This window comes from Argiope bruennichi, chromosome 6 (genome assembly GCF_947563725.1).
Source record: "Argiope bruennichi chromosome 6, qqArgBrue1.1, whole genome shotgun sequence".
Classification (NCBI taxonomy): Eukaryota; Metazoa; Arthropoda; class Arachnida; order Araneae; family Araneidae; genus Argiope; species Argiope bruennichi.
The window spans coordinates 138,562,597-138,587,823 of record NC_079156.1 but is presented as its reverse complement, the minus strand read 5'-3'; the positions used below and the strand labels follow the sequence as shown (position 1 = coordinate 138,587,823).

Genomic DNA, 25,227 nt, shown 5'->3' with positions numbered 1-25,227 from the left:
TTTATTTCTCATTTTATGCATTAAAAAAAGTGCGATGGCATACCAAGACTTTCATTCTTTGCCATTTCTTTTCATAATATTTACAGACAGTGAATTCATATATCACTGAGGTAAATTATATATCTTTACAAAGTTAAATTTCAACGCCATCCTTGAGTCTGGAATTTTCTGTTGTCCCTTTTGGGGCTGTGAGTCTCGGGGGAGGGACGGTCCTCAACCGGCAGGTCCTTTTTCGCCAAGCGGCTCAGGAAGGCCAAGTAGTTGTTCATCATGCTGGGCCTGTCGTACGAAGCAGCATAAGGAAGGACGTTTCTGTCGATTGTGGCGTCATCTATTGGGCGTTTATAAAGTGAAAAGCTCTCCAGAGAATTTCGTGGCCGAGCGAGATTTAATTGTAGAAATGTAACCATCAACAACAGAAGCCAACTCACTGGAGCCATGATGAATGCTTCACAAAAGGCTTTAAAACCTTTAGCTACAAAAAAAGAAAGAAAGAAAATTAATAAAACTTTGCTGAAAATAAACCATTGCTGTTATTTAAAGAATACAAACGTGATTTCATTCTGTGATCAATTAATGGTGTTATTGCAAGTTAGGCAAATTAAGAATGTTATTTTCTAGTTTGTGATTGAACGTGTCTAACAAATCTTACTACTATTTTGATGTTTGAAACCTTTGAAGTCATATTCAAACAGTATAACAACCTCAGTTATTATAAATAATAATCGCGGTAGTATCAATAACAACTGAACAATGTGATCAATAGATTAATCACTTCGACCACTTATTGTTAATAAATACTGGTTAGTCTCATTATGCAGCATCTATATCATGTTAATGAAATTATAAGCTTAAAAAATTATATCTGATTATCTACGTATTCCGTGATTAGAATTCATGTCAAATGAATGCATAAGAAACTACGAACAAGAAGACGTATTGATCCGAAATTGTATCATACAGTAAAAGTCTTTAAATGTTAGGAGGATAAACTTAACTGATTATAACTCAACGACTTTTCAGTAATAAGTCGTTTCGGTTTTGCAGAAATAGGGTTTCAGTTGATAATTCTTTGTTGTTATTGTTGTTTGTATTTTCTTTGTTTAGATCAAAATTCCACTTTAAATTTCAGTGAATTTTTTAAAATTCCCTTGAAGGACTTCGAATGAGACTGAAAATGGTCCCCATGAAATAAAATTCGTTTATATAATTATTTGATTTTGACTGCTATTCTCTATCCTCCTCAGTTATTGGTGGGTTTTTTTTTTTTTGCATTTGATTTTTATATCATTATATTCTATTTGTATTCTTTTTTCGTATAAAATAATTAAATCTAATAGTGTTAGTTATTTTGTCTGCGTGTGTTGTCTCATTCTATTTTTGCTATGTTTCTTCTGATTTAGTTGTGTTGCACTTTTCATTTAACTGATCGTGAGCCTCTTTGTGAAAAGTGAAACCCCTATAACGAACGTGAATTCCTTTTTATTTGTTCATACCAAAAGCAGCACAGGTAGTGGGGCAATTCCCTTCCTGTCGGTAACCACCCCCACCCCAACCCCCCTCCCCCATCGGAGAGGAAATGAGGTCTCCTTCGGTAAGTCTACACTATTTCGGAAGGGTTGCGGAGAACTGAGTATTAACGAACATGATAATTTCGAGAACAATTTTAGAATTGATATGTTAAAAGCTCTCAAAATATCCAAGTAACTGTTTAAGTCTTCAAAATGACTACTTTTGACAAAGTAGTTGATACGGCGAAAAGTCAATAAGCTGTCGCCTTTTTGTCAAAAATTTTTGATCGTCCGACTAAAAATCCAATGTCGACGACGTTAAGTTTCCAGTTTTCCAGACATCTGATTCAAATGCCATCCATTCGGCTTATAATTTGCATCATTTTTGGCCAAATAACGTAAAACATGGCAAATGAATAAAGTTGTGACATTTTTGCCGATTGTTCTTTGTCTGTATATCATTATGATTTATGAAACGTTTTTATTTTCATCACTATTCCGATCATCTGTCGGTGGAATTATTAGAAAAACTAAAACTTTTGTATTATACATGAATTGGACAATAAAGTTATTTTTTCCTGATTCAGAATTCACTAAAAGTAGTTCGGAAAAGAATAGTCATTTTATTCATTCAATCGCTACTGCCTCGGTAATGAAGTTGCAAGTTTTTCTAATTATTATATTTTATTCCATTGTAATAATTCTCTGAATAAAATCTGGTCAATGATTAAAAAGAATGAAATAAAATTGTAAGTAAATATTATCGACATTCTTTTGCAATATACATTGTAAAAAGAGTTGCTTTGCAGTAGCCAAATTATGTGAATTCACTTTTAATCACTGGAGTAAGTAAACTGTATAAAAATTAAATTTGTTTATCTAACAGCGAAAAATCTTTTTGTATCATGGATGCAATATATGGACTGATTGGATGGACAAAATATTATGGACTGCAATTAACAACAAAAATATACATATGGTATGGTACTTTTTGCTACATTACAAGAATTTATTGTATGCTTTAAGACGAGTTCAGATTCAAGATCGAACGGTTTTAGAATGAAGTACATTGGTTCATAAAGTACCAAATGCACATAGTCATAAATATGCACATGGGGAGTCTAATATTTAAATAATTCATTTTCACAAGTGTATTTTCATATTTTTACTATATAAAAAATAAATTAGGACACATATTTACGAAATAGTTCCTCCTGCCTTCTTGAAAAACATCATCGCATATTTATCGCTTACTATATTGTTAGTGCACACGAACACGTTCGCATCAGCTTCGAAAAGCATATAAATTCCATTTCTTTGCTGCAATCCTTATTTCAAAACTCTTTTAGGTTGGTGACTACTCTAAAAAAAATCATTTTTGGATATAAATACCATTTTTTTATTAATTATTTTGTTATTTCCAGAAATCTGCTTTCATAAAACTGTTTGAATTTAGTTTCATTCATTTCCTGTAGTCTCCATTATAAGGGTAAACATTCGGTTAACAGCATGACATGCCATCTGGACGCAATCGATACAAAATTGAATACATTCTTGATTAAGAATGCTTTGTTAATAGATCCGGTCCTAGATGTGAGAATGATGAAAAGGAAGAATCTATGGGAAATTATTTCATCTTATATTCCTCGTTTGAAGACGATTGAATTCTTCGGGTTAACCCTGTCAAAGATAAATGATATTTTTTTCTTCTTTCGGGATTTGGAAAGAAGGGGGGGGGGATAAGAATAAACGTGCTTATAAAAATAAGCATGTGATAATAATTTTTGATTTCGTACTTTCTCTTGCGTCGACTGTGTCTTATGCATACATTCTTTTCGTATAATTAGAAATGCTGTAGAAGCATTGTTCACTTTCAAGAAAATTATTTAATGAAAAAAATTCTTTCTATCAATTTTTAAAGTTATTCAGTTCTTTTTATTTAGTATTACTTTGTACATCCATCACTGTCTAATATGAAGCATTTATAAATTACTGTAGCCCGACTCGATTAATTCATTTTTGCTGTTATCGAGATATTTTATTCGTATTATAAAAGGATCCAGAAGATTAAAATTTTGTTCAATTCGAAGCAAATTCCAAGTAATAAAATGTGCATTTCTCTTTAAAATCTGGTTAATTATTTTCATGATCATGCTACAACAAATTAAGATTATTAGTGCTTAAATTATTCAGCGCTATAAAAAGCTTTTCGCTGTATACACCAAAATCTAAATGGAAATATAACCACATTTTTTTCCAGAATTAGATCTTTGTGTAGTTAAATTTCAAAGGTCTCTAAAGATGGACTCAAATATTAAGAATCTTTTTATGGTCTATAAAAGAAACTAAGCATGCATTTTTTTACAAGTATCCTAGTAAACTTTTAAGAATGAGAAAAAAAAAAAAAAAATGTATGAAGAATATTTGAGTTATTTTGAAGCTAAAGTAGGGGAACTGCGCTGTCTTCCCTTCGGATTTATCTTCCTGTCGGTAAATCTGCTGTCTCCTTTGGCTATAGCCGTTTGAAACTTTTTGTCTCATATTATATCTTTTTAAAAAGTTTTTCTAGCCATCGTACTTTTTTTTCTTTTTTATTCAGTAAGTACTTTTATATATTTTAACCAGCTCCGTTGAGTAGTGACAATTCAGCCCTACTTCTTATCGTGCGATCATTGGATTATTAGTTGTAAATATTTGTCTGCTTGCTTCTAGTTTTTACGATTTCTGCGATTCTGTTGACCTACAAAAAGTCAGTCTATGCTGTACAACCAAAGCTGGCTCTCCTGGGAGTTGATTGAATGAAACAGAAATGCTGGTTTGCCTTAAAGAACTACCATTTGTGCCATGACGTGCGTTTGCAATTTGTCGCCTCTATGCTCTGTCATCAAACATCCAATCGCAAGTTTTATTTCAAGTTACTTATTTTTCCCTCCTGCCATTCAGGTCCGGCGGGTGAAAAAAAGTTGTAACGTCCTAAGGCCCTTAAAGAAGTAAATCCCTAAAGCCCCTTAAGCCTTTTAAGGGCCTTTAGGGATTATTAATTTCAGGACTCTTTTTTTCTACAAGCTTTCAAAATCAAAAAATTATTTAAGGACATTAATTTAATCCTCATATAAGTAATTCTAAGCAACAAATTTTGGTAAACCAAAATAGCAAAAAAAAAAAAAAAAGACTTAATTGCCGATCACTTTCTAAAATGCTGGTTTTAGAGCATAAAAATTGCGCGACTGAAGCTTAAAAGTAATTTTAAATAAAATATTTTTAAATAGCAAGCGTTTTTCTTAACACATTCTAAATAATATTTTAGAATTTTTAATAATTTAGAATTTTTAAATATAAATAATATAATTTTATATGTAAACAATGTAAAATTCACAGATGATAATTAATTAGGGAGTTTCTAGAATAATGTTCCAACTTAATCTAATATTTTTTTAAAATTTTATTTTTATTTTGAATAAGTTCGACTGTATGGCCTTTATATTTAAAGAAATCATAACATCCAATAAATTTCTTCATTCATTTCTTCTTACGTAAATGAAGTTTCAGAATTCTACAAAAAAATCCTCATACACCAGGCTACTTGAAATTTTAGAACCCCTAAGCAATTGCTTGCTTTGCCTGTTTAATAATCGATGCTGCTGCCACTTGAGCAATAGATTCCAAAATTTTTCTGCCTCTATACACTTGAAAATTAATATGTAAGTGAAAAATTCTCATGATACCATAGTAAAAAAAAAAAAAAAAAAAAAAAAAAAAAAATGGTATGTTAATTGTTCCAAATTGTTATACTATTCTAAAATGGGACTTTTTAAACCGCGGGAAGTAATCTCCTACGAAGTCACGTATAGCAACATTGAAGTAGCGAAATCTTTGCATTCAAAAATCACACAAAATCCTTTTTCTTTCTATCTTTCTTTTTAATATTTATAGCCAAAAAAAAGGAAAAAGAAGGAACTAAATCTTTCAGAAAGAAGAAACTAAGCTTATGAATCATTGTTAGCAGGTTTCATGCAACTCTATCAACACAAATCATGAAGAGTGATAGAATGGTGTAAGGGGAAAAAAATGCCCAAAGATGTTTATGATTTTTTTAAAATTTTTTATTTATTTATTTTCTGAAGATTTAAAGAGCGGCATCGAAAAATAATTCAAATGCCGAAGCGAAAAATTAAAATAATATCATATCGAAATAACTCTGCATTATCTGATATCAAATAACTATACATGTACTATCAATGTGCTATAATCTTTTAGCATTAAATTCTATTAAGAATAATTTATTGCTCAGTAAATACCACATTTATTACTCTTTCTCTTTATTTTGTCCTGATTGAGCAAGCAATAAAATATTAAACAATTAATCGGTCATAAAAAGTTATTATTGACAATTGGAAGCTACGCCAAGAGAATCATTTACAAAATAACAAATTTTATAATTTTATTTTGATGTTGAAAAAGCAAACTATATATATATATGAGGGTTCTATTATTCGACCCTCTAGATCGCCAAGAAATGTCAATGATGTACGCCAACAATGCCAAGATGTACGATAAAGGTTTTGTATTAGTATACCAAGACAGGAATAATCGTGCTGCAACCCTTATCTCTCAAAGCTGCGCAATCTATTTCTGGATGTTTATAAATAAAGGAGTTCTCACGGTCCGTCAGTTAATTTTTTTGTATTTCTAGCAGTTCTTGGAAATCTCTTGATAAGTGTAAGGAATTCTAGGCAGTTAAATCCTGACAACATGGGTAAGAATCTGTAAAAAGATTATCCGATGCAATGTTTTTATTGAAATGTGTAATTTCGTTTTACTAGTGCGTAAGTGATCTGTCGTACTTGACAACCGCTGTAACAAACATTTGTACATTCGGATATCGTTACTGCATAATTTATAGTTTACTTAAGTGAATTTTTCAAATTACTGTTAATAATCATTTTTTGTGCGTACTAAATTATGCTACGTATATTCAGTTACTTAGTTTTATGGGAAAATTAAATCTTCAAGCTTGACATAAAAAGAAATAAGCTCCATTTCATACAAATATATATGCTTAATGCTTTTTGAATAAAAATAAGATTCCATCAGAACTAAAATGTGTTGATTGCTAGTAAAATATTAAAATGTAGTCACAATTACATTTCAGTGATGTTAAAATATCATTTGAATTTGTTTATATTTGAATTTTTAAAATTTCATATTGAAAATTTTGCATACATTGCTACCTAGATCCTTTTCCTTTACATGCAATTTGTACTTTCATTAAATATCTGTGTTATTCTAGGCAACCTAATACATTATTTTATGTTAACTATTTGTAGCAAGATTCAATTCATTTGCTTTTCAATATTTGAGTGTCTCTATATTATAAATTTTGATAAGTGCATTCATTCCTTTAATTTTGAAATGAGGCATTGCATTTCATTTTCTTTTCAAGCAAGCAAAGTATCAGTAATGATGTTTGTTATTTATTGATTAAATTTATTATTATTTATTGTTTGCTTTTAAGTTAAAATGTCACTTTCTAAGTTGATTTATTAACTTGCATTCATATTCATAAAAAAATTCAAGAAATTATTAAAACTGTCGAACAGACTAACTGGAAAAAAGCATATTTTTTCAGAAAAGTATATATAAATTTCTGAGCTAAAATATTATATTATTTCCAAGAATTGTTTAATGATCATGCTTTGTTAATTTAATAAGAATCATTTTAAGCATTACTATGTATATATAAAAAAATGACTATGGCTGTAAGTTCTCATTGAAGAATCTGTGCTAGTAATATTTTGTAACAGATCTCACCCAAATCACCTTGAAATAAGGTTCTACAATGCAATCATTGCCTTATTAGGATCGAAGATACAATATATTGTACACAATATTGTTCATTATTCTGAATATCATATAATATTGCAAAAATATTGTACATCATCTTTTATTATTAGAGAAGTCATCTTCAAGTATATATTTTGAAATATAGCTTTTTTTCCCCATGAATCTTCACAAAAAAAGAATTTAAAGTTTACATTTTTATAAATTGATTATTGCGTTATAAGTTGTTTAATGTCTGATAAAATGGAATCAGTTTAGTTTTACATAACAGCTTGTATAATGTTCTTAAAACTATCAAGTAATAATTAATTAGAAATTGCATATTATTTTTACTGCAACAGCTCATGTTTGGTTTACATTTTTGTTTAAAATTTCATGCCCCTCCCCCATAAAATAAGGTTGCGTTTGTGACATCTTCTCTGCCCAATATTAATCCTCTAAGCAGATAATTAATTTGATCGCATGTTCTGATAAATAATCTTTTAATCAGGATAAACTGAATTCTGTTATGCAATCAAATCTTTGTAAATTGAACTTTGAACTTCGAAACTAAAATGTTAATTAAACATAATATATTTCCATGAAAAAAATAGATTTTATTTTTTTAAATCAAATTTTTATCTTTCTTGAGACTATTTAATTCGCTTTTTATGTAAAATTCTGCAATACTTTTATGTCTTGCACCTTTTATGTAACTTATTCACTTTATTGTTCAATTAATTATATTTGTTATACTTCTCTGTATTTATGTTTGGCACAATTTATTATTTTATGAAGTTCAAAGTATTTTTGTTCTAAGCCTGTGTCAGGTACATATGAATAATTTATTCTGCGCTTGTGATATAAAAATTCAGACTGTGATGCAAGCAATGACAATTTGTATATTGCTATTAATTATACAGGAGAACGTTTGGTTAATATTTCACAGTAAATATTTTATATCCAGTTCTTTCTAGCTGATAAGTTTAGTGTTTTTTTAATGAATTTTTCTTTTGTAGTCAGAGAAATCCATATTACCTTATTCAGTAAAATATAAAGTTGTCAAAATAGGTTTTATAAAATTAGCTATCTAAAGTATTTTCATTGAATACATCAGTTTTTTTAAAAAATTATTTTATAGTAATTTTGATTTTAGCTTTAACAAAAAAAAGCTAAAAAATGCATATATTAAAGTATTTATTATAATAATACAGTCAGGCATGTTTATGTTTTATCAGAACTGTTGACTTTCTTTGGCAGTGATTTCTTTTCTAGAATGGTTAGAAATGAGACTATCAAAACATACATGTGAAAAAACAGCAAATACAAAATATTAAATAATTTTCTATATTAAATGTTCAAATGCTGGCTTTGAGGTGCATTGTGTAACTGTTATGACTACATATGCACCAAATTTCATGGTTGTATTCTCAATAGATTTATCTCGGCAGACATGGACTTAAATGCTTCTTTTTATAAATTGAAATTCTTTGTAAATATTAAGGAATTTTAAAATCCTTTTCAAATTCACTGCTAGGTGGCACTGCTCTTTTGGAATAAAAATTGTTCAAATTGATTGATTAACTGATTATTATATTCTGAAAATGTTAATATGTTCTCAATGAAAATATACAATGTACAGTGTTTCAAATTCTGGCATATCAGTAAGTGAGAGGAATAAACTTCCATCTTTTACTAAAATGAAATAAGTCAATTTATATAAACAGTAAGTATAAATAAATGGTTGAAGCTGTTTTGCGTAAAAGGCTAATCAAACAAATCTCTTTATTATATATTTTTTTTTTAACTTTTTAATGACAACAACAAAAAAGGGAATTCTATATCAGTTGAGTGAAAATAAGAGAATAATGAGAATTTATTCATGTTGTACCTATTACTACAAAAATGTTATATTACATTGAAGAATCAACTCATCAGTTTATTTAACGAGATATTCCCTATTTGTGTATATTAACAGAATTAACTGCTCTGCTTTGATGTTGATTATGCTAGCGTTGGTAACAAGGTAGAACCACTTTAAGTTTTCAATTCTTCTGATATTTTTATAATTTTTACTGCTAAATATATTTTCAGAAAATTTATAATTGAAGCATTTTTTTTTTTTTAATTTAGCTTATCGATATTATCTTGCTAACTGAAAGCGATCGAATTCTAAAATCAGTTAATACACAAGGTTAATGGCACAGTATTTAACATTTATCTATGTACTGACGTCACGTTCTTTTTTCACCCCTGCAAAATGAGCTGTGGATTCTAAAAATAATTTCGCATTAATATGAACTTGATGTCTGTCTCTCTTTTCATTCATAATAAGAAGCACGTTTATATAAATCTATGAATATTCTCCTGTTAATCTCGGGCATTAAGATGATCCGAAATATATATATATTTCGGACAAATTCAGAGGGGTGATAGTAGGCATCAGGAGGATAAAGAATCACCATACAACATGGGGTCCCAAACGACGTTAAATTGGTGAAAATTGTAGAAATATAGAGAGTCGGAGAAATGTTGGAAATTGTAAAAAATTAATAAAAAAAATAACAAATGTTGTTTCAACTACGAATTTTTTATAAGTGAAAGCACATTCTTAAAAGTTTTTTTTTTTTCTTTTTTTTTTTCGTGCTGGTAACATGTTGATTCGATGATCTAGGGGGTGAAACGGTACTGAAAACGGAAAAGTAGTTTAGAACCCATATCTGCAAAAATATTAAAACTTGAAGAAAAATAAAAGCTTTAAAATATAAGGAATTTTATATTCTAGTTTGATAGGTGTAGTGTGAGAACTGGGGAGTTTTAAAGATATTGAAGAAAAACTAAAATGGGAACCAGAATACATTGCTGCAACGTCAGTACCAATGTTCGCAGAGAGCGTTGTCAAATTCGAAAGACAAATTCAGAGCAGGGATAATAGGAATATCGATACTGACGTTGCAGCGATGTTTCCTGGTTCCCATTTTAATTGAATTTCGATTGAATTCGGCAACACCCTTTATATATATAATATAAACTTTTTTTCATTGAAAATAATGCTTATCTTTTACATCCCTTTAATGCGTTTTAAAGCAGCGTAAAACTATTGAGAGATACCCGCTGTTTTATTTGTTTCCCCTCTTGTTCTGTCAGTGTGCATTTCATTGTCGTATTTCAATAACAGGTGCGCAACATGCTGCCTGTCTCTCTTTTCAGTTTAATAACGATTGCCTTCGCAGAAAATGCTATGTAAAGAAAGATGGCGGAAAGGGTGATAAAAATAAACTTTCTCTATTTGTTTGTATTACTCTCTTATTCGTCTCTTAGATTATGACATCCGTTTCGGACACATGGATTCACCAAATAAACCGGAGGAGCGATCGTTTTTCTGATCATAAATATTTTAAATCTATGTTGTTCTTTGCTCCAGAATCTTAATCGGAATCACATTTCCGACATATTACAGAAATTAATTTTTATTTAACCTTTTTCTATTTTGAATATTATTTAAGATTGCCATTTGAGAATGTAGAAATGACAGTTTGCAAAATCGTTAGACAGAGATGCATTCCGAATAGGACGGTTGAAAGCAGGAAAAAGAATCCATGGGGAAGTATGCAGAACTTGAATATCTACAGAAAGGAATTTTGCAGATGCATTTCCGCTTAAACGAGAGTTACAGCTTTTTCGGAATCGTACTTTTCTTGAGATTGATAAATTTCGTTTATGTAGTAATTCTATAATATTTTTAACGTCTCAAGCACTTTTTGAATAATTTATTTATTTTATTATATTTATTTTACTTCTCGATGTTTCTGTTTGGCAAAGTTTATTTCCTCTTTTTTTTTTAATCGTATATTTTAGCATATCGACATGAGATTTTAAAAAAATGATTGATAGGACGGGGATCATATAAAAAGTTAGAATCGTAACTTTTTGAGAAATACATTTATTGACTCAAATTATAAAATATAATTCATTTCGCCATTTAAACCATTTTTCTAATTGGAAACTATATGCCTATCTTTAATTGTTGGAAGTTATCTATTAGGTCCTTATAAGTGTGTGTAATTAATTTAAATCCTAATTAATTTTCTAATTTTTATCTTCAGTTAGCCCTTGTTAACTTTATTCTAAAAATGTTCTCTTATTTCTTGGACATATTCCTACTTTTTAAAAAAATTAATTATTTCTAACACTCTCTCTCTAAAAAAAAAAAAAAAATGCTGACTCTTGAACGAAGGGATGAAAATCTCGAATGTCTTGGACATTCTTTTTAGGATATCTAAGATTCCTAAGTTTACGCGTATCGAAGAAATCCCTATCAAAATCTCATAGTAAAATCAGAGAAGGGAAAAATTTCTTGCTCTTATATCACGATGTGAATCAACGCGTCTCATTATCATCATGGTAATTTCTTTGTCGATTTAGCAAATGGAATCTTAGGTATCTTTGAAAGAATGTTGTAAGCATTAAAGATATTTATCCCTTCACTCGGAGCATGTGAAAATGCTGAAATCAATAGTTTTATAGAGCATGTGTAGAATTAATTAAATAAAAAAAGTGGGAATTGGATTAGGAAATAAGAGACCATTTTAAAATGAAGTTAATGTGGGCTAAATTAAGATAGAAATTTGGGAATTAATTAAGATTCAAGTTAGATTAAAAGATATCATTACATATATGAAGTTATTTTCAAAAGTTATTAAAGAAAATGATTAAAGATGCTCTATTCAAAATTCAAGATCGTACATTAACATATTCCAATCGGTTCACATCAGTTGCTAGTCTGTTATTTCACGCAATAACTTGTTCCAAGAAGTTGCGTTAAATAAATGCTAGTTTTAATAGTAGGTTCGTGTAAATAATAGGTCTGTGATGCTTCAATTGATATTGACTATTGTGCCCCGCCTGCAAGGAAACTGTTTTTGAGCGTCCCACATCAAAAATTAGTGCTAGTAGTGTATTGATTAATTTTTTAGAATTTTTTTTCGGTTATTTTTTTTTATACGACGTGAAAAACACGTAAGAATTATGACCTTATGATATTTTTCACTCTGCCGTCATCAGTGGTTTTGTAATGCGTTGTGCATCAGGTAAAGAGTGTTTGTTGCACAGCAAAACACATTCTTCTGTTTGTTTTCCGATTTGTGAGCTGGATCCTTAAAAATGGTTGACTCCCAAATGCGTCAGTTTTTTTAAAATTAATAGTAAAGAAATGATTGTAAAATGTAACCTAATTATAGCGCAACATTTAAATGAAATGACAGCTATGCAGATGTGAACCGTGCCAAAGGAATCATAATAATCTAACTCCTGCAATGTTATTAATCTATACTACTATTATAAATGTGAAAGTTTGGATGGATGGATGGATGGATGGATGTTTGTTAGTCGATCACGCCAGAATGGCTGAACGGAATTTTATGAAATTTAGCACAGAGATGGATTATAGTCTGGAATAGGACATAGGCTACTATTTATTCCGGTTAATTGAGTGGTTAATTTTTTATTAATTAAATTTACCGCCAAAAGCCTTTATTTCCATGCAGCCAAATTAGTAGGGCTTCAGTTGTTTTCCTTTCCCATGCTAAAGAGGCTAGGCTTAATATGTTTTCGATCGATTATTTCAAATGATTCTGTTCATTTTCTTAATGTTTGATGTATTTAAAATTAAAAATTGTTATTGAATCGATCTTTCGGATTCATTCTGAAGTATTTTTAAATTAAAATAAAACAGAATAAAGGAAATAAAAAATTTCTAATCTGCATTGCGTTACCTTAACTGGTGTGGAAAATTCACGCATTTGCGTTACGTCAACTGGCGTTGAAAATTCACGCATGCGCAGTGTGTTTTGATTGTTGACAACTATATTTTCATTTGAATTAAAAGTTTAAAAATTATGTCTATTATACTGTTGTAGCTATCTCAAACTCGATCGATAAATAAAATAGACTTAACTTGATGTTAAAGAAAGACGGATTTGATTTTCTATTTTGTTTTATTATATAGTTTTAATAAATTTATTTATCGTTCGTACATCGTTTTTTTAAGTTAGTTTTTATTATTTTTTTTTTAATTTGTTATTATTTGATACTTTTTCGAAATGCCCAAAAAACGCAAATCTAATCTTTCGAAGAGGAGTAATAAAGCTCGGGCTACGAAAGTAGCTAGAAGACCTGTTTGCAATTTTAGTGAGCACTTGTGGGCTGTCAAACCCCCTCCAGCTGTGGGATACATACAAGAACGCTTTATAAGAAGATATCGTGCATAGGCTGGAGGGCATACCGCAGCGAAGAGGAGAATTCTCAAGCGAAGTTGTGAAGGAGCGAAGTAGTGGGGAGGAGTATTCTTTCTTAACGCACCAGGGGGTACGGGTAAGACGTTTGTGCTGAATCTCTGCCAGCCCAAATCCGCAAGGACTGCAAATATCTCTGGCTGTACCTTCCACGGGCATTGCTGCAATTTTGCTTAATGGTGGCAGGACTGCACATTCCGTTTTTAAATTGCCGCTTAATCTTGCAAGCGAAGATACCCCAACATGCAACATCACCATAAACCGTGGCCGGGGAGTTACTTTGCATTAATGCATGTCAATAATATGGGACGAATGCACAATGTCACACAAGCATGCATTAGAGGCATTAAATCACAACCTGCAGGACATCCGCGGCAACTAGGCGGTGATGGGCGGTATTGCCGTTTTGCGTACAGGCGATTTTAGATAGACAATTATTGAGAGGGCCACACCGGCGGATGAAATAAACGCATTTCTCAAGGCGTCGCCTCTGGGGTCTAGGACTGAAAAGCTCCATCTTATGTGCAACATGCGCGTCCAACTGTACAACGACCATGGATCAGGTGTCTTTGCAAATAAGATTCTGCATATTCGAGAGGGTTGCAGATGCAGATGAGATAATTCTATTTTCAGAAGAATTTTCCTATCCAGTGGCTACAGAAAAAGAACTTATCATGAAAGTTTTTTCCTATTTGGAGGTTAATATAAGTAATGAAGAATGGTTGTGTGAGAGGGCATTGCTGTCGCCAATGAACGAGTGAGTCAATAAAATAATCCAAAAAAAAATTAAGACATGATCATTGGAAATTCAAAACTATACGCATCCATAGAAACTGTGATGGCTAATGACGATGATACTGTCTACCCCGTTGAATTTCTCAACTCCTCAGAGTTAACAGGTGTATCTTCGCATAAGCTGGAGCTTAAATTTGGTGTTCCAGCTCTGCTGATGCGAAATCTTGATGCACAATGACTGCGCAACGGCACCAGGCTTCGTATCAGAATGGTTGGCAGTAACATTATAAAAGTTACCATTATTACAGGAGCTGCTAAAGGAGACAGCGTTTTACTTCCCCGCATATCTGTTATTCCAAACATCTTTCCATTTTGTTTCAAAGAGGTTGCAATTTCCCTTAAAAATGGCTTTTACAATGATAATCAACAAATCGCAGGGCCAAACCAGGGCTTAATGTTGTATTCATTATGGTATTAGAATAAAAATAAATGTTGAAATTTTCCCATAAACCTTTCTCAATCAGTTACAAGTTTCTTGATTATTTCATATCAGGCTCTGCTTTCAACAGCACTGTAATGATACGGTTTGATGGCATTTTACATTTTGATCAGACTGTCAGTTCTCGTTCATACACATCAAAATTTCCACGCGAACGAAGTCGCGGGTAATAGCTAGTAATAATATAAATCTCAATTAATTTCTGTATGGTCAACAGGGAATTCTAGCGTAGTATTTTATTCTTTTAAAATGTTTGCATGATTTTTCCGTTGAGAAACGTTATCAGTCAAATTAAATGAAAAACACGTTTCTGAAACGGAATGTTGTGAAATGAGCGCTGTGTCGATCAGTTCTTGTGATAAAAACTGCGTACAGTAAGCCGAGTTTCATTGTTATCAGGACTGGAGAGAAGCGCCCTTTGGACGCGGCAATCTTATCTCGACAGGGACAATTCAGGCGACCGCAAAGTCTGGAGTTAGGTTTTATCGGTTTGTATCCTGTGCAGGATTTCATGTTCAGCTATCTGGAGGTTGTTATTCATTTAGTGCCACATTTCCGATTAGGCAAAGTGCATAGCTGCCAAGAGCGCGCGTGCAAGTTGATTAAAAAGGTGGTTATTGGCGTGATTGTCAATTAAATTAATGAATAAAAAAACGCATGAATAAGAAACATAAGAAATAACTTGACCACTTTTTCCAGCATAGTTGACCGAGGTCTTCCTCTCTAGCTTCATTGTATTCAGTTTGTTATTAAACACCTCATTTCTGCTTAAATAACATCCGATCGCAAAAATCCTTTAACAGGAAATAATATAATAGTTGACCTATTTCTGTAAATTTTAAAAAGTAACCACTTCAGTTTATTTTAATGCTCCGTGCGTTTTATTAAAATGCGTCGCAAACAGTCTGCATAAATGAATATAATAAAGTTTATTTATTAAAATGTTTACTATTTAGATCATTATTGTTTTAAGTTATTTATTGAACCTTATGATCTTATTTCGTAGATAAAACATAATAAGTTCCCAAAATAAAACAATAAAAGGTTCCAACGGATAAGGATTTCGATATTGTTTGCAAACACTTCTGCACCGTTAAGCAAAGCGACCGGTGCTAACTTCACGTATCGTTCTATCGACTTGCGTGTGGCAGAAAAACCAATCCATGTCATATCCAAATGATGTTATCAGATGAGTCTTATGATTTTTGAACGAATTCATGTCTTTGTTAGCAATTTTCCGAAGAAAAAATTGTCAATTACCAAAATTATCAAAAAATTAAGAAGAAGAAGAATTTTCTTGAGCGGAAGGTCTTTTTTAAACAGATAAATAATTTGTTTTCTTATGGCTATACATTTTGCAAATCTTTTGAAACAAAGTTAATAAAAATATGAGCGCAAAACTTCAAAAAAAAAAAAAAAAAAAATTGCTAATAAACAGCGAAATTCTACATCTTTTCGTATTTTTAAACATTGTGCGGGATGGATAAAGGATTTGCGATTAATTTTATAATTTAAATTACTCTGTAAATTAACTCTTTGCAAATGATATGAACATCTGGCAATGCATATATCGTCTGAAACCTTTTTACTATCGATTATTGATTCGTCATCTCTACTTTCAATATCAGCTGTTGTTATAGGCCTCATGCGATGTTCTTTTCAGTAGAAAAACTGTATTTACAAATTTATACCGTGTGTTGCTAACTAGCGTATTTCGTTTAAGACGGTTGTATGCGCTTATGCGAAGTATCGCCTATAAACTATACATGCATCACCCATTCAAATCTGTAAAAAGTTGTTCGCGAAAGTTTAAATGGCAGCCGCACTTGACAACAATATCACGAGTCAGACTGCGTGATATGAATCAGGAAAAGATATCCCGAAATGTATGAGTACAATTGAATATGTCCGAGTACCAACTTTCATGCCTGTAACCTGTGGATCTTTAGGTTAATAAACTATAATAATAATATTTCAGTTTTATTCTCGGATAACATTGCATTTGAAAATGAAGTGTGTAATTTTATTGTAAAAATAGATAATAATGTTAATGATCATTTCTCTTTCTTTGCAGCTAAAAAAGGAGGCGGAGTAATGTACGTCGATTATTCTCCTAAAAAAGAAGTTGAAGACCCGGTGGCCGCATGTCAAGGTTGGGTGGACCCATGCGAGTTTTGCGATAAGAGATTTGGGAACTGGATGGATGCCAACGAAGAAAACATCGCCAAAATCCCCACAAAGCCCGGGATTTTCATGATCGGCCTTAGCCACAAGAACACTGTTGAAGTCGTGGACATTGCGCTCGATACTACGGACCTGCAGCGAGTGGCTTACAGCTGCATAGACCAAGCCAAGGAACGTGTCGCTGACAAAAAGTCCAAAGTCACAAAATCGGTGGTGGTTTGCAGATGGATGACGTTTAAATCGTCAAATGAGAAAGATGTTACCAGTCTTTGCGCCCACTGGTACAACAACGGCGTCTTGCCGAAGTTCCTCACCAACTGGCCTGGTCTGGATATTCTCGAGAAGACGGACAATCTCACTTTTTCCGAAGAGCTCAAGAAGTGGTGTTACCCCAAGAAGGATGCATTCTGGAGGAAGCCCAAGCCTGTACCGAATAAGCTGGTGGAGGTGGTGGAAGGTTGCAAGTGGACAGAGCCTTGCGAAATTTGCGATTCATACTTCGGTGAGTGGAAAAGTCTGGAGGACGTCATGTCCAATGAACTGGCACCGGATTCGAATGGAATCTACATGATTGCCGTGGGGTATTCGAAAATTAAGGAGGTTGTGGACATTTATTATGACAGTCACAGCATTAAATTGAACATCAAGGATTCTCTGCTGAAGAATCATAAAGCTATGCACTACATTCTGAGAGAGAAAAAGTTTTCTGGTCGAAATCCGTGTCTTCTTGTTAGATGGATGGAAATGAACGATCCTGAGAGTAACAACTGCTGTTTCCTGTACGCCCATTGGCTGAATGCCGGCTCTCTTCCCATGGCGTGTTGCTCCAAACTGCCCGGGGAGCAGATAGTGGACAGAAACAAGCATTTCGTCGTGCGAACTCAGGATAAGAAGTGGTGTTACGAAATAGATGTTCTGAAGCCAGTCAAAACCTCTAAATCTAAGCAGAAGAAACATATAATGAATGACCTTGAGGACGATCTTCGTGAGATGAATGTTGCAGAACTTGAATAGCGTAGATTAAGTTGTGGTCTTCTTCCTCTCTCTTCATTGCTTTATTCGATGAAATAAGATGTTTATATACATATGATATAGATGGTGTTTTTTTTTTCATTAATTTTACACTTTGATAAGTCTTTTCAGCGTAGCTTGTAAGTATTATAAGCCGTGTAGATTTTAATAAAAGTTTTTCAAATCAAAAGTTTATTGTGAATTCTCATCATTTAACGTCATGTGTTTTAAAAAGCACTTAAGTTGATTTCAGATCTAATTTATTGTAACATGTCTGTGCTCATTTCACTTACGACAGCTATTAAAAATTGAATAATTTGAAAAAATGAAATACCCTATATTTGTTGAACTGGGATGGAAAACTGTGGAAGAAGAGAAGAATTTGTATTTCGATTTAACTATGCAAAATTTCGCGATTCTCAATATTTTTATTAACGGTTGTTAATATCAGTTTACATATTTTTTAATACAGGTACTATTTTAAGCACTTTACGAATAAACTGCTGATTTTATTTCTCTCCGCATCTACTCGCAATTCAAACAATGAACTAATTACTGACTGAAAAGAAAATGGTTAAATTCCGACTACAGCTTCTGAATCCAGCCATTTTCTAAAGCCTTTTTAAAAAGAGTCCGTCTTTTTCTTCATCGCTAATGTTTTAAAGCTATGTTTTCATTAAATTAAAAAAAAAAAAAAAAAAAGAAAACGAATATTCAAAAGCATGACACAAGTTAAGCTGCTGAATCTCTTTTTCTAAGATTTATATAATGTGATTCTTTATCTTTATTGTGAAAGATTTTTCAAATGATAACATTGCAATTGCTTGAAGGGAATAAGATGTTATCTGCAAAAAATTTTGTGGTTGGACGTGTGGCTTTTTAATATCTGCAGTCTGATTAGTTGCGTAATTAATTAAATTTATTTTCTTGGCTTCAAGCAGCGGTTTTTTTTAAAAAAAAAAAAACTTTTTATTTGAGTGAGTTTGAAAGCTTTATTTATAATACCAATAAAACAAAGAATATTTGCTCATTTTCCGAGGCTTATTCTAAAATTTCTGTTTCAGTTGTTTGTCCAAGATGCTGATAAGATCCCAAAAGAATTTCGTCATGATTTTCTCTCCCTCTTAAAAATATGAGAAGAAACAGCATGTGTATACTTATCATTTCATTTTTTCTATTGTTATTGTATTGTATAAAACTCCTTCTCACAGTTCTTGCTGATAAAACATCTGTGTATTGAAGAAATATTTTGTATCATTTCAGGTAAGATAACTAAAGGCGTTTATTTCTTTCTTTGACGAAAGAGGAAGGTATAAATTGCACATTCATATAATCTAAAATATGCGTTTCAGTATTAGATAGAATAATCAATGATGGAAATAAACTCGATTAAAGCTTCCCTTAAATTTCGAATCAGCGCAAAAAAAAAAAAAAAAAAAAAAATTAAAGGTAGGGTCTACTGTGCTTATTCAGTGGCTTTGTACTTTAGAGAATGCGATCTCTCCTTCCCAGCGTAAGTTGCCTGTTCCTGTTCTTATGTTCTTTTTATGCTACTTCTTATGTGTTGGCAAATTTTATTGTTAGCCAGAAGAAACATTTATCAAAGAAGCCGCAGGGTATGAAAGACAGAATGGTCGAGGTACCATGCATAATGATTTAAAATTTCAACTTTGGTCATTATCAAAGATTTTTCGAGAAACTGCTTCAAATTGGCAATGGACTTTTTTTTAATCTCCCTGCTTAGACCTGGTGTCATCCTAGACTGTTCTCCCTCTCATTTTACAACTGTCAACACGTGCAGAATCTTAACTGCACAGCGAAAATCTGAACAACCTCTCAATTTCTCCAAATTATTTCCAGAATCGCACTGCACTGTGCTCATCATTTGATTGGACTCCATTTACTTAAATGCTTCGTCTCGAAGGGCATTTCCCCGTTTGCCTCACTATTTAAACTCTTTAGAAATTGCATTACTTTTCTTTTTTCCTATCAAAACTTTTACGAGGAAATATTCCCGTACTCACGTGACTTAAACTGTTCCCAGTGCAAGATAAAAAAAATTTCTTTTTTAATTCAGTTAAATTTTGGTGTGAAATGGCTCATTGGATCGTCAGTTTCTCATTGCGTAATAAAATAGAAAGTGAAAGAGGCAACAAACGCTACCGGATTGTTCAATACATTTCATCCATTCGTTCTATAAAAGTGAGTATTCGAGTTTGGATCGACCCATAACTGATGCGACTTGTTTTCATTTGATGAAGATTTTCAAAAGGAATGGACGTTCGTTTAAGATCTCTCTGTCTAAATCGGGAATTCCATTAAAAAAATGGATGCTTTTTCTTTTTATGATATTGTTTGATAATAGGGTGTTTGCTATTGTAGTCACGCGAGTCATCTTCATTTTGCGGAATGGAGAGCTATAGGACTTCAGGAAAGAATTGATTTCCAAATAATAGTAGAGTTGATATAAAAAAAAAAATCTGTCGGATAAAGGTAGCTTCACTTCTTTATTCCACTGTGAAGTGCATTTTTGAAATGACTCGATGGATGTGAACATCTGATTGTCGCCTCCATTCGTGGCCTACCGAAATTCACGTTGGCATGTCATTACTGGGAGTTAGCGTCTGCCATTCTCAAATTGTCTCGACATTTCTTAAGGGGAGAGAGTCGCATTCCTCTTGTTTAATTAAAAAAAAATAATTAAATATCGCATTAACATAACTCCTTTTTATCCTCTCTTATATGTATAAGTATGGAGAAACTATAATAATAATTGAAAAACAAAACAAATCGAACGCGAAATATCGATGAGTCACATTTTAGATATCTCTGAATTTGAAAATTTCATTTCTGTCTGTCTATCAACACGGTAGACGGACAGACGCTTTGAGCTATAAGGATGAAGTAGGGTAATGGATTTTAGACCAAATGCGTAAATTTCTGTTACATTTTAAATGAAATCTATTCAGAATAAATCTGTTCGAGTGCAAGCGAACACGTTACAAAACGTAAACAAATATAGCATTTAAAATGTAGGATTCTTCTCTCATTTTGAACTAAATCTGTCGGAAGAGTTCCCAGTCTTTTGGTCGATACTTTCACCTATGCAATGCAATGATTTAAATAAACGAAATTCGGTGTGTGGTCTTGTGACTCCTGAAGTGAGGTGTCAAATATTTGTTCCAATCAGGCGGAAACAGAGGGCGTCAAAAATACATATTCGCAGGATAGATTAGGGAAGAATGCTCATCTCGCTCGCTCCGTAAGGCGTTCACCACCTCGCCCAGAGTGCGCCATTTTGTGGAGTGAGAACGGAAAGTCTCGGGGAAGCGACTCCCGCTGGAGGGAATAAAAGGCGGCCTCGATGGATCGCCGTCTTTCACTTTAGAAATTCATTCATCGAATGCTTTATTTTTAAAATAGTTATCGGAATGTGCTTCACTCCTTTATAAATTGTTACTAAAAGGCGTCGCGAGTCAAGTTGATATCAGATACTGCTGGCTTATCTTCCCACCTGCCATCAAGGATCAAAAAAATGTTCCAAGCTTTCAAGCATAAACGAATGAAAATGTTCCATCGTCTTTGAGCAACTTTTGCTCATCCACTTTGCAAGTCTACTTCGATTGTACTTTGGCTGAAAAAATGATGTCGTTCATCCATACTGACTGACAGGGTTAAAATATTCTTACGAATACCAGCCGTCACATGTATGACAGTAAACGTTGTTCAAATGAAATATATTGGATAGAAACAAAGAATGGCAATTGTGATGGCATAATAATCATGGAATAACTCTGTTTAGTTAACTGTATTTGCTATAATAATAGCACGAGGAAGAATGCCCAATTTTTTTTTCAATTGCCGTCAAAGTAAAAATAAAGAAAAAAAATTAAATATTCAGTTGATTTGAATGAACAAACATTTAGCCATTTTTCTCGACGTGACTTCTAAGGAAATGATCTCAGAAGAAATATTTTTATATCATCCTAAAATTCAAATAAGTTATTTTTTCCATGATATGGATTTCATTTCTGGGCAATTCTTTTTCAATTTTTAATCTACAAATTCTAGCGATTTTGAAATAAAATGTGTAGATTATTAATAACTTAGACAATTTAACTACTCTGCTACTAATTTTTTTTAATTCCCCTTTTATTTTTAGAATATCTCTGCGATCATTTATTATTGGTTTAAAAAAAATTGTGTTATTTTATTTAGGTTAAGATAACACAGTACCATTTTTCAGGAAAAATTTTTCATACACAGTAATATTGAAAGTAATGAATAACTTTTTACATATTGTATTAATTACTTAAGTTTGATAGAAAAGGTCCATTTAGCAGGCACCTCTATTTTAATATTTTTAAAAAATGAAATTTTTAAAACTTTTTATGAAATAATTATTTTTTAATATTTTTAATTATTTTACCTAATTTTTGTTTGTTAATATTATTGGTAACAAAAGTTAGCATGACTCTTTGTAAAATTTTCATTATTATTTTTTTAAAAATATAAAAATATAAACTTTGATATTTTTTTTTCAATTAGCTTGAACTCTCATATTTAAATCCATTCCAATCTTACAGTGCATATATATGTAGGTTTCTACAAAAATTGTACTTTAGGAAAAAGAAAATATTTGCATCAATAAAAATAGAAGTCTGAGAAAAATGCATCTGAAGTTTGCCTGTACGTTAAACAAAAACCAATAACGCTTGTAGAGCCGTGACTTTGTTATATGTTTTTCACAACTTAAAATAAGCACAAAACACTATCTAAACTCGATATGATTGAATATTTCTAAATTCAAATCATTATGTTTTTGCACAATATAAATAACATTAGTTACGACAACAGCAGATGAGTCGGTTTGAACAAAACTTAAAACTTTATAACAGTTTTGAACATAGTGAGCTTGCATAAAATAATAAATATAACACAAATTAAAATAAAAAGTAACCATATTTATACATAAAACTTTCTAATTTCTAATCAGTTTCAAATTACAACAATTAGTTTGATTTTTTTGTTGCACGATTGTATCGCAGATTTTGTTTTCAGTATCCACAATATAGTTTGATACAATAGGAAATATCTTCAATTTCATCCACGATGCCTGCATTCAAAACAATTTTGCTTTGAATTCTTACATTAGTGTTTCGCAGGAGGGTGGTTTTTCAGAATTATTGTTTTCACCAGCCTACTAACTCTTCAAGATATTGTGTTTCTTGGTCATTCGAGAATGGTATTTTCTCGACAGAGGAATGAATAAGAAATAACAAAATATTAAAATGGAAAGCTTCTGAGAAAAAAATTGCGTGAAAACGAATATTGGTTTCGAAAAATTATGATCTTGAAAAACTAGATGTCAATTCAATAGTAAAAAATACTCAAAAGAACGCAGAACATAAAACGATTTGAGTAGTGAAAGATGAAAACCATTTCACTTAAGGTATTTATTTATATTTAAAAATATTTTAATTAATTAATTTTAAGAATGGAAAATTGCTTCAAAATGAAAACATTGAATTCTCGTGCCTTCAATCTGAAACGGTTAACAATCCCAAAATCTGCTTCAAATATCTTTAAAGCTATATAAGTATGAAATCTAAAATTTGAAGTCAAATTTCCCAGCTCTGTAAGTCCTCAAAAAATGCAATAAAATTCTCTTCGATGTAATTGTCATTTTTAGGGTACAGTAATAGTGTTTTTAGAAATTTAGAGTAAGGACTGAACATTGCTTAAAAATCTGTACGAATCCAAAGTGAAAAGAGTGCAAGGGAAGTAAAGCTTCTGCCAGCAAATGGAATATATATTATGGAGATGTATATATTATTGTTGAGGAATCTGTACCAATATTTTATTAGATATTAGTTTATTTTAAAATCTGAACTGTGCTACTTGTAATGCAGTTATCAAGTCATTTTGTTAATTTAAAGCAATGATATGTTTTATCAATTTGTACGCTTCTGTTCAGTATGATAGACTGCTTAATTTTTTTTTTTTTTTCCTTTCACCATACGTTTTTGTATATTGGTAATTTTTTAAAAAAAAAACAATTCTTATAATCCGTTCCAGCAAAAAGTCTAAATATTAAAAAAAAAAAAAATGCCATACCATAAAACAAAAAAAAAAAAAATGCTATTGATGTTTTTTTATAAGGAAACATTTTTTTTTTCTAATTAGAGAATTATATATCGTGCAAATCTCTTAAAATTTACTAAAAACTAATAAAATATATAAAATTATGTTTTGAAATGTAACAACTTTGATTTATTTTAATGCCCCTAAATTTTTATGATTAAAATGCGTCCTAATCAGATTATATCATGAAATATTTTGTAATAGTATGTTTATTAAAATATTTATTATGTAGAAATAAAGGCTCTTATTATTTATATTGGAAATATGTTTCCACCGTTTATTTCGTAGCTGAATTATTTAATAATATAAGAAACAGTTTTAGTGTTAACATGTTGGACAATATTATTTAATTATCCACGTAATTCTGGCAATGCCATCGGTTTTCCATCTGAAGTAAAAAAAGGACAAAATGATTTTTTTTATAATTTTTAATCAGTTAACTATTTTAAAGTCCTGTTGCTATTTTTAAGAAATGCATTTCGGAGCGGATAAAAAATATGAACAATCATTCCGCTAAATAATTGCATCTTTATTCGAAAAGTTTTTTTAAAAAATTCAAATATTATTGCAAAGGAGTAAGATTTATTGAATACGAGAAAATGTTTATATCAAAAGTTTACTTAATTAAAATAAAACCGTGTGAAAATTTATCCTGTAACTATTTATGTCAGAGGGTGAAAAACAATTTTTAAAAGGGACATTCATTGTCCTGTAGTTATTATTTCATTTTCAATTTGCTCGATGCATATATTTTTACTCGTGAAACAGTTTTGAAAGTTAAGGAATATTCTTTTTTTAAAAAAAAATCAATAAGTTACTCACTTGTAAGTCTTGTATCGATAATTTCTTGTTCAGAATAATTATTCTGCATTTTTGACTTGATCGAGCATTTTAAAGAGTCAGTTTCGTGACGTAGCACGACGTCATCGTCACCCACCCCTGAGCGGCTCGTCGCTGACAATTGTCAAGGAAACCATACGACTGAATTCATAAATTAGCATTTCAAATTCTTCAGTTAATTCATCTACAG

The 25,227-nt window shown here is 31.3% G+C and overlaps 2 protein-coding genes across 2 annotated transcripts; one reads left to right on the top strand and one right to left on the bottom strand.

The window, feature by feature from the left end:
• LOC129972770 (uncharacterized) lies at positions 1 to 25,088 on the bottom strand. Its single transcript, XM_056087022.1, has 2 exons — positions 25,020 to 25,088; positions 1 to 475 (listed from the first exon to the last, which is right to left on the bottom strand). Exons 1-2 carry the CDS (start codon positions 25,066 to 25,068, stop codon positions 141 to 143), a joined length of 384 nt encoding a protein of 127 aa, XP_055942997.1. The 5' UTR covers positions 25,069 to 25,088; the 3' UTR covers positions 1 to 140.
• LOC129972769 (uncharacterized) lies at positions 6,114 to 18,243 on the top strand. The gene is made up of 2 exons (XM_056087021.1): positions 6,114 to 6,267; positions 16,933 to 18,243. Exons 1-2 carry the CDS (start codon positions 6,264 to 6,266, stop codon positions 18,054 to 18,056), a joined length of 1,128 nt encoding a protein of 375 aa, XP_055942996.1. The 5' UTR covers positions 6,114 to 6,263; the 3' UTR covers positions 18,057 to 18,243.
• Positions 25,089 to 25,227: the final 139 nt, after the last annotated feature.

Coding starts and splice junctions, on each gene's coding strand:
- LOC129972770 (XM_056087022.1), bottom strand. CDS start 25,068: ATGCAGAATAATTATTCTGAACAAGAAATTATCGATACAAGACTTACA. Junction 476..25,019: donor TATCGATACAAGACTTACAA/GTGAGTAACTTA, acceptor CTTTTTTTGTAG/CTAAAGGTTTTAAAGCCTTT.